The sequence below is a fragment of the Anopheles merus genome, chromosome 3R (genome assembly GCF_017562075.2).
Source record: "Anopheles merus strain MAF chromosome 3R, AmerM5.1, whole genome shotgun sequence".
NCBI lineage: Eukaryota > Metazoa > Arthropoda > Insecta > Diptera > Culicidae > Anopheles > Anopheles merus.
The window spans coordinates 86,967-97,702 of NC_054084.1; the positions used below are offsets into that span (position 1 = coordinate 86,967).

Sequence of the window (10,736 nt, forward strand, 5' to 3'; positions counted from 1 at the left end):
TTTCGATACGTCAACTCAACCCTGAGATATAAACCCAAAGGCCAGGTGTCAAATTTATCTCGAACACCCTGTATATACAAACAATCCGCAACAGTTCGCAGCAGCGTTAATCTGCCTCCCTGTAACTCATCCTGGTCGATTGGTCGATCATTAGAGACCCATGCCAAGGACTGTTTAGGAACGAGGTCAAATATTAGTCAAAATCGGATTGGGCATCTTGGATGCCATTTGACAGCAGAAAGCCCTTGAAAAATGATCATTCCCTCGAGCATTTACTATTACTACAGACATACATATTCTTCCTGTAAAATGTATGAACCAAATAACATTTTTCTTGCAATGACCAGGCCGATTTATCATTTTAATTACAAATAAAATTTGAATCGAAAAGGGCTCTTAGATATCAAACTGCCTGTAACGAACTTTTGGTTAGGGTAACTGTACCAGTTTTCGGCAGGCTAGTGCATCAGTTTCACAAAAAAACAGCTCACACACCTATATTTTTTATTATTTTTTTACGAAATTAATGTTTTGTAGGTTGATAAACTATCGTATCGCTATTTTTTATTTGCCGTTTCAAAGTTCCTTTTCACAAATATACGTGAAAATGAAAACATTGGTTTTGCTCCTATTTTCGGCAGGCTGTGTTTCTATTTTCGACAGCGCGAATACGGGTCAGAAAATGTTTTCTGACTTTCCTAAGATTGGTGTTAAAAAGCACTTTAATTATTAATTTTATGTTGCTTATTTTGGCCCGTTTTGACAGCCTTTTTGATGCGACATTTCAAATGAGCAGCCATTGAAGAAAATTGACATTCTGACGGTTATTGCGTACGGCACCAACTGGCTTACAAATAACCTTTTTTTCGTTTACAAGAAAGGTCGTTTTATGTGTCGACACACGCATTTTAGAGTTCTGGTCAAGTTTAAAAGGAATATTCAGCCAAATCCAAGGTGTGTTATTGTTACGAGTTTCGGTAGCAGCCCACAAAGTGCCTAATAAAGCATTTAATGTGAAAAATAACTTGTTTATCGAGATTTTAAAATTCCAAACAAGTTAGAATAAATGAAACAAGCATACATTTGTAATACACACGGTTTTTTTTATTATTTTCACAAGGAGTTTATTGTAGAAGGTCTTTTCCCCAAGGCTTATCTCTTTTTTTTTCTGCTTTGACAGCTCGCACACTGTCACTTCTTCGGACATCGTATTTGTCAAAACCCAAGATGCTCACAAACCCAAGATGCTCACAAACCCAAGATTACTATAAACTCAAGATGTTTACACATTTTTAATATACATCACACATTCTTTGTTTTATTGTTCTGGTTTTCTTAATTACAAAACCTGCCGAACTATTGGTTATTGCCGAAAAATACTGAGCTCTACACAATTTAGTTGATATTTTGGAAAATACGCAAAGAAATGGTGTGAAACTTCGTATATAAATAACAAATGAGTATGCTTTCACTACAAAATTGTGTTTTGTAACATTGTTTACGGCATTTGTGCAGAATTTCACGTTTTTAGTTACAATGCCGAAAATAGTTTAGGAACACTGCCGAAAACTTGTATGGTTACCCTTCTTGTCAAATCGTTTCTACAGTCAGCGCCTACACGCGTGGTCCTAAACAGCCGAAGTCATACAAAACATGAAAAAGTCTGCGCAGTATGTTCAATGTGCTATTTTGTTCAATAATTTGTTCTAGCTAATTATATTCAATTATTTTAATCCATCTGGTTATGAAATATAGCAGTCAATTCAAGACAATAATTTCGGTCGGTATTTAGCAATTGAGCCGTTTTCGTGGTAAACCCTAACAACATTACGATCATGAGTTCAAGCCCCGTATGGATCGGGCCTCTTAAACGTAGGACTAACTATCCCGATATGGGCACACCAATTTGATGCAAGTCCATCATTCCGGGGGCCCTTGTCGCTAGTACTCTGTCCATACGGCATACATGTAATACATATGGCATACTAGGTAAAGTAAATTTATCGCGAACAGTTTGAATTTTGATACATACATTATTTATTTCGAAAGGTACACTATCCACAATTAAAATAAAAAATATAAAATATAAAAAAAGAAAATTAAGAATACATTAATCGATATACTGCAATGTATGTTATATATAATGTAAGCACACACAAAATATTTTAAAAAGGAACCAAAAATAAAATGGTTGATTGAAGTGCAATTCTTATACGCCCCGCAATAAACGCTGCGCAGCCCTGTAACCGGGGCATTTTAACTAGTTCTTTCAGAATATGACAAGATTAATTGGTCGAGAATTTTATTTGTTGTGGGTTATAACGTCATAACAAAACACTAAACAAATATACACACAGAATAATACACACACGCACACAAACACACCTTTGCTGCTCGTTTGGTCGAACATTCACGCCACATAAAGAAAAAGGAAGTGTAAAGAATAGCTAGTTGTAATAATATCACTATTGATAGGTAGCTATTCCTGGTCAGATCGTCTTAACACAGTAGGGTAATGGTACCGTTGTCGCCACCGACGAGCATCATTCGATTGAGTGGCAAGAGGGCAAAGCTGGTCAACACCCCGCGGAATGTTTCGGAGCGCAGTTTGGTGTACGAGTACGGTGAATCCGGCGCGATCGCACTATACACGCCGATGCGGTTGGTCGGCGTGCCTACGATCAATTCTGGTCCGTTGTTCACCATACAGTGGGCCGGTTCGGGACGATTTCTGAACAAGGGAATGAAGGGTAATGATTCGAACTGGGGTTTATTATTTTACTTTGTATGCTACTTGTTGTGGGCAGCTTTGCCGACCCCTGGACTGACCGTATCAGCTAAGCTGCCAGCTAACTGCGCTCGGTGCGACTGGCACGCTTCGTTACTTTTTAAAGTGTTGTGCGTTTGTGTCAGTATTTATTAAGGCCCGGGTAGATTGATCGTACTCGCTAGAATAATTTTCATTTTCACAAGCGCACCTGGCGGCGAAAAGCCAAACGGATTTGCCATGAAATTCTGTGTCGCTTCAGAAAATGTTATTTTTTTTTATTCTAACTTAAATTGGACTGGAGAAGTTTTGTAATACACATGTCGGGGCCGGTCTGAGTACAGACGTCAACTCGTACGACTTAACAACATGCCCGTCATAAGTTCAAGCCCCTAAAGGACCGTGCCCATACGAAGGATTGGCTATTCAGCTATGTGTAATCAGTAAGCCACGGAACGTCAAGCCCACTGGTGGTACAGGCAAGGGAGGCCTTTCGACTGACAACGATTGTTGCGACAAAAAAAAAGAAAGAAAATACACATGAATGGGATGCATTTCAATCATTTTTTGCAGCATAAAACGATGAAAAAAACTTTCTTAATTTGAGATCCGGCAGGACAATTCCGTTGATGACACAAAATAGCTGCCTACAGCAGCTGCTAGATGCGATAGTAAAAATCTAAATTACACTATCGAGAACGATCAATGTACCCTTGCGTTTAGGTATGTTTTAATATGTGTAAATAAAGAAGCAAAGTTAAATTTACAACATTACTTACCTCATATGGAACTGCAGATGGCCTGTGTTGGGGCTCCACACACCGATCATCTGATCGAGGCTGGAGCTGACGAGCTGAGTATCGTTCGGAGCCAACAGCTGCAACAGATCGTTATCGTTCGTGCGCCAGGAAGAAATAATGCCACCAGTACGTGCGTCTAGCACTCCGATGTGGCCTGAGGTAAGACCCACCGCAACCCAGTTGGCGCCGGGTGCGACTGCGATTGAGCGCACTTGTCCGACCGGTGTCAACGCCACCTTCCATTCGTGACAGTAGCTAAATGTGCGAGCATCGATCAGCTTAACCGAACTCTCGCCAGTTCCGGCCAATACCAAACTGTTGGGCGAAGGGAACGTCTTGACCACATACACCGGCGAATGTTTCGAAACATCAAGCAAACCGATCTGAGCACCCACGAACGGATCCCACAGATGGACACCGGTATCGCACGATATTGTTAAGCTGCCAGATGAGAAAGGAAAAAAAGATTGATTTAGCATCGACCAGGAGCCGGAAGGGTTTCAATTTACCGGAGCGCTTCTAGGAAGGCCAACGAGTGGACCGATTTGCGATGATTCGCATATGTAAACTGGCAAGAGGACATCTTCGTCCCGTCACCCTCACTCCGCAGCGACCATAGCTTTACTGTTTTGTCCTTCGAGGCCGAGATGAAGCTGTTCTCATTGTCTAGTGCTAGTACCGCCTTGATCGAGCTCGAATGGCCGGTGTACGTTTGCAGCTTGATCTGTTTCAAGTTTAATCGAATGTCCTTTTCCGACCGTCCGATCTCGTGCTCCCAGTACGCTAGCCAGTTGCCACGTAGATTGCGCGAGCTATTAACATTATCGAGCCGGTACGTAACCATTCCGAGCAGATCTTTATGTCCAATCTTACTCGAACCGGTAGTGGCCGAGGATTCGATACGATTGCCGACAATGTTCGAACCGAAGCTGTTGGAGCAGTTCAGTGAATCCATCTGCTCTTCGTCCTTTGGTGTTGTGCTCGGTGGCATCGAACTGGCATCTTGAGCAGAGCCTGAACGGCCGTAATCCATCTGCTCGTGTTCGTGGCAGAGATTCAGTATGAGTGGCAGATTGGTTACGCATCGACTCATCTCCTGCTGGCCGAGGTAGTTGAGTAAGGGCACGAAGGTAAAGTACGCCAAGTTTGGCGTAAACACATCCCTTATTTCTTCCATCGCTTTGGCAAGGGACTGACCCTGACCCAGTACCTGGTGGTCGGCGATGCTGCCGAGAGAGCTGGGGGGCGTAAAACTATCGAACGGAGGATCTCCGTGGGCTATGTCCGCAACCGCGGAAGCGAAATGTTCCTGCTGCCGAGCATATGCCTTGTCGAAGATGAGGAAAAAGCGCTGAAGCCCGGGTACGCAGATGTGTTCGCGTGTCATTTCACGCCCGATGCGTACGGAGATGACGTACAGCGCGTCCATCAGTTTGCGCGCGAGCACGGACCGTGCTAGAAACCCACTCGGCATGGTATACTTGGATGATTCTAGCAGCCGTATTGCGGGATGCAGAATTTGACGCAGAAACACCTCAGGTAGCTGCTCCATTACAGTCGAGTCGTTGAGGTACGGTATTAGACATTTTAGCAGCTGCAACGCACTGATCAGTCCACCTTCAAGCGTAGGTGTAATGCGTTTCCGGCAAAGGGCAATCACTTCGCTAACGTGCGGCAAGTACTGTAGCAGGATAAAATGTTCACCAAACAGGGCCGATATAGAAGTGAGACAATCGATTACGCGTAGGGCTGCCTCATCCCCGACCACACTTCCATCCGTGATGGAGAAATGATTCAATCCGGTCGGGGCAACCCCAGCAGGGGCGGCTGTCGGAGATGATCGGTACAACTGACGCGAATCATCCGCACTCGGGAACAGGTTCTCGGCTCCGATGTAGCAAAGGGTGAGCATTTTGAGCAAGTTGCGGGTAAGGTAGCGTGCGGTCAATACCGGACCGAGCCGATGCGAAAGCCAGATGATGCTTTCGGAACTCATTTCAGAAATTCGATTTGAGCGCGTCTTATTGGAATCTGTAGATTTCGAACGATTCAGCATGCTTGACCCGGCCAGCGATTCTCGGCGGCTTTCACTCGTTGATAGAACGCCCGCGTCTGAAGCTGTTTCTTCTTTCGTGACGTCCGGCGTCTTGGATAGGAACTCTCCCGAATCGAGGCTCTTTTTGCTACCAATCTCACACCCGATCGAATGGAACTCAATGCTGCGCCTAAAAGTAGACGTCGGTGGTATGGGAATAGTGGGAGATTTCAGTTCGCTTGTCTGACCCATGGTCAATGCGTCCTCGAACGCTTCCTCCGCCTGCGAGTGGTTCAGCTTCAGATCGAGCTCTTCGTCGTCGATGATACGGCGCATTGCATTTTCCACCGCATCGTCATCCTCCAGTGTCATGGTGGAGCGTCGCTTTGCTTGCGGATCTTCATCAAATGCAAACATCTGCTCGTTGTCCCGCAGCTTTGCCGAGTTAACTGGCGTGTCTGCTGCTACCAATTCCTCTTCGTCGAGCGGATTGTACCCAGGACGGCTGCTGGTTGTTGGAGAGATGGTTCGATCGGAGCAGTTTGGTGATACGAGTGTGTTTGAGATGGATGCCGGATCTGCATCGGTAGATGCTTCCTCCACATTGTTGTTACTGTGCAGCTTGAAGCTTCGGTACGATCGTGACTTGCGGAACTCTCCGCCGAAAGGCCAGGCCGGTTCGTGTACGTGGTACGATTGGTTAAAATCGCCGTCCCGATAACCACCAACTGCTTCAATGAGGGGTACAACAAAGTGCTCCAAAAAGCAGCGCAGCCCAAAACGCACAATTAGCTTTAGCAGAAAGCTGTGGTGGTATAGCTTGACCGATTTTTTCGACTTGAACGACGTGTTGCGCGGGTTGAACTTCAGGTACGACGAGCCTTCTCCTTCTCCAGCAGTCATCGTCATTGCTCCATTCCCCCCAAAGGCTAATACATCTTTACTACCAGTAGTGGCTAGCGTGCGCGATGACCCGACGGATGTATCCATCTCATCGGAATCGTACAGTGCAAGGATAGGCTGCAGCAGTGCGGTTTGCGTTCGGCGAACACCAAGCGTGGTTGCAATTGTATCGAACAAGTTCCAGGCAGCCGGTATTGAGGTATCATCGTGTATGATCAACTCTACAATGTGAGGAAGAAGCAGTTCGACCGCAGAGTACTGCTCCTTGTGTCCGCTGGGTTGCAGCAGTGGATCGATAAGTGCAACACAAGCGTTCACTTTACACTCGGCAATCAACCGTCGGTATTCTATACGCGTACGATCCAGAGCAGCGTAACGTTGGCAACTCTTACCATCACATTCGAAAAATGTCTGTAACTCCAGCAAATGCATACACTCGTCAAACGCACGCAATGCACGTACCGTCTGATAGAGACGATGATAGTGAGCCGGAAAGGGTATGAGCAGATTTGCTAGCAGCGGTTGCAAGTACTGATGGGGTGTGGGCGGTGGCAGACCCCGATCGGTGATTCCAGACGATTCTGGATCCTCGTCTAACCCTAGCAGTTTTCGTACGATCGGAAGTAGACACGGTGGAAGGGCACGTGGCTCATCGGTGACGAGGCGTGTACACGCATCGAACCTTTCGTCGAATTCCTGCCGCAAACAACTGCCCAGTGGAAGCAACTTTGACGCGAGAAAAAGTTCCACCACAAGACAACCGAGAACCTTGAGATCTTTCGTACGTTGCTGCAGTAGCAATTGTTTGAGATTCTGCCGAGCAGCACTCGCTTGCTGCTGTAGCGAAACCGTTGGCTGCCCCGGCATGTTCGTTGGTCGATCTTTCCGAAGCGTTTGTTCGTAGGTTTCGCTGAATAATCGATTCACAAATGCGTTCCCACCAGACGAAGATACCGGCCGAGCGTCCATCCGCGAACACCAGAGATCATACTCGTCGGGTTGTTTCGTTGTGTCACCACTACCGCCCGAGTGGAACACCTTACGCCGAAACGTGCCCAAACTCTCGACTGCCGTCAACTGAGCAATCGGGTTGAAGCTCTTTGGTAAAACAATCGTTCCAGATGATTTGGGCTGTAAATGATTTATGTGGTAGCTCGACTCGGACGATTTCAGCGCGTGGTACTGTTGCTGGAGGTTTTGCGTCGAATGTCTGTAGGAAGTTGGTCTCGGGGCTGCAGCAGGTGAACGATCTCTTTGCACAGAGGCTGCGACAGCTTCATTCTCGCTCGTTTGCGTATTCCTCGTAAGATCCTCGGTACTGCGTGTTAGACGGCGATTTGTTTCGTTCTGTATGTGCTGCAACCGGGGAGGAGTTTTTCCGTTCCACGCGGTGGGAAACTGGCGCAACGGATGAGGGCAGGAAAACAATTGCACTACGCCACGGTGGCAGAGATTTTGATGCTTATCGACCAGTGAGAGACACACATTTTTTGACCGTACGGCAGCAGTCCCCGTTAGCTTGTAGCCAAAGGTAAGATCTATCCAGTGGTGAAGCCGTTCGGACACATACTGACTTTCCAGCAGCTCACGATGTTTCAGCACAAAGTCTTCCGGGCAGCTGGACCAGCTCGGTATTTCCAGGTCGTGCAGATCCTCGTGGATGCTCTTAAACACGGATGGGTCGGTGAAAAACTCCGGAATGCATTCATCGGGTGTCCATTCAAACAGTCGCTGAATCGTGGCCGGATATTCTGCCGGTACCCAGATCGGGCGGACATGCTTACACAAAACCGCTTTGGGTGTCCTTCGCGCCATGTAAACGTAATACGTTATCTCGGACAGTACATCCGACACGTGGTGAGGAATGGCCGCCGGTGACGTGCCCGTCTGTTCGTGCGCTCCCGAACCGGCCAGTTGAGCGGCGGCTTGAAACGTGAGATCAAGCTGTGCATCACCTTTATTTAGTCGAAACTTTGATTTCTTCAAATCGCGCCACGCTTGCCCGGAGCGGGAGAAAAAATCGGTCACCCATGGCATGATGTGATGGAACTCGGCACAACCGACACGCCGGCCGGTTAAGTTGTTGAGGATGGTAAGGTAATCAAAGTTGGACAGCTGTCCATGGCACCACATCTCGCAGTACTCTTTGAGAGTGGTGCTCATTGTGAGCTGCTTTGGCATGTTTACGTGCATCAGTCCCGCCGTAGGGCCAGGGGCAGCAATACTTAGATCTCCGATCTGCCGCACCAGGTCTTCGTCGTACTCGATCAGGTTTGCCTCGAGATTCGGTATCACCCGTATCCAGAGGTTCTCGGTCGTGTAGATGTCTTTCAAGCTAACGTCGCCCAAATTTAGACCACATTCGTGCAAGCTTTTCATCAACTGCAGCAACTGGTACACGATGAACAGTGGTTTGTTGTAGGATCGTTCCACGATGGCGGGACTGTAGGTGACACAGTCCAACAAGTTATTTGCCAGATAGAGATCGTACAGTATGTAAAATGCGTTACTCGTTTCGATCGTTGAAAGCACGGGAAACAGATTTGCATTGCTCAGCTGAGCATCTCCAGCAGGCGGAATGGAGGATATTTGTGGCCCCACGTGGTCTTCTTTTACTGTAACGTTTTGCAACACTGGACAACCGAAAGCACGGGCTAATACCTCTCGAAAAACAACATCGTGTGACAGTACCGGTGATTGGCTGCCCGTTGGTGCTCCCGTCGGTCGGTCCGCCGATGCTCCCGATGATGATATGTGACTTCCAGGTCCGGCGATATCTCCGCCCGTTGGTACCTTTTTACCATTTGTACTGTGGTAGATATTGGGATGCAAGTCGCGTTGCTGTTCGCTGAATACACTGCTGACAGAGTTAGCGGCGTTTGTTTCACCAGGAATGTTACTGGGCCGGGATGCGGCGTACTTTCGGTAAGCTGCTTTCCATACATTTTTATGGTTCGTGGTAGACACGTACTGAAGCAGCTGTGAATAGTGCAGTGGGTCTTCACCGTCGCCAGTGGTGCCCAGTGGCGATAGGAACAGATCATTTCCGCTTAAACCAGTCATTCCGTGCAAATTTTTATTTCTCGGCAGTGGTATTACATTACACTTTTGCTTTTTTTGTACCTAAAATAGAAAACATAGGCATATTAAACTTTGTTAAATTTAAAGTGGATGTATGTTAAATTAAATTAGATTGTATTTTGCATCCCACTAGTGCCTTCTGATTTGTTTTAAATACCGGCATTTACATGATGCTGTTGCGAATGTATGCGTGTTACGTTGTTGCTTGAGGGTGCGCACTGACCAGCAATAAATAGGAAGGGGTGGAATGCAAAGGAGCTAAAAGCTTTGTTTTGGTATCGTAGCGCTAAATGCACCACCGAAAACCGAGGGTTTTCAAAAGAGGAAAATGGAGTTACGAAACCCGTATGTGGGGCATAATCGCCCTCGTAACGGTACATTGGATTTACAGCTAGGAAAGTGGCCCAATACGGAAGCGTGATCCGGCGATGGGAACTCAAGCGTACAAGAACTTTTTTCATATTGTTATTATTTATGTATGACTTCGCGTTCACAGTGGTACTTACGGCTGCATAAATTCTGCTCCACGGTCCCGTTTCGTTTTCCGTTGGCCATTCGAGAGCATCGGCTAGGCCATAGGTGGGGAACTCTTTCGGTACCTTGCCCTGGCTGAGGGCGCGCAGCCAAGATTTGTGCACCAGCAGCACGAACCGATTCGGGCACTCCGTTTCCCGGATTTGGTGCTTGGGAATGGAAAATTCCTGCATGAACGCTTCCATGGCGAATCCGGAAGCGGCTGATTTGCTTATCGAGTGGAATGTTTACGTCCAAAGCAAAAGACTAACAATGAGGCAAGACATCGTCTTTTCATATTTCCATTATACTGTTGTGGTTCGCGGTTGTTCTCAATTCACCCGAGATACTTTCGTGATGCTGATAGCTTTGCCAATACGATTTCTCACACGCCGCCTTCACAATGGAATGATTTCACCGAGACTGTGAGCAGGTTTCCAGCAGCACAGCAAATTTACACAGGTCTTTAATTTCTATTGCGTGGAAAACGGGAAAACAATCATCGATTTTTGTTGGTGGTCAATTATGACGTTTTGCCTCAGCTGATCGCTGTCAAACGAAGCGTTGCTGATTTCAAGCGTTTCGTTCTGAAGCGTTGGAACGTCATACTGACTGTTTTTACTTCCCATCGTCGGCA

The 10,736-nt window shown here is 46.7% G+C and overlaps 1 protein-coding gene across 2 annotated transcripts; it reads right to left on the reverse strand.

Moving 5' to 3' along the window:
• Positions 1–1,120: 1,120 nt before the first annotated feature.
• On the reverse strand, positions 1,121–10,623 carry LOC121596475 (WD repeat-containing protein 81). Of its 2 annotated transcripts, none has more exons than XM_041921469.1 (4): positions 10,093–10,623; positions 4,077–9,628; positions 3,547–4,008; positions 1,121–2,731 (listed from the first exon to the last, which is right to left on the reverse strand). In XM_041921469.1, the coding sequence occupies exons 1-4, from the start codon at positions 10,303–10,305 to the stop codon at positions 2,500–2,502; spliced, it is 6,459 nt and encodes a 2,152-aa protein (XP_041777403.1). In that variant the 5' UTR covers positions 10,306–10,623; the 3' UTR covers positions 1,121–2,499. The 2 variants fall into 2 exon arrangements, with proteins under 2 accessions (XP_041777403.1, XP_041777404.1); XM_041921470.1 differs by having other exon boundaries at positions 2,603–2,763.
• Positions 10,624–10,736: the final 113 nt, after the last annotated feature.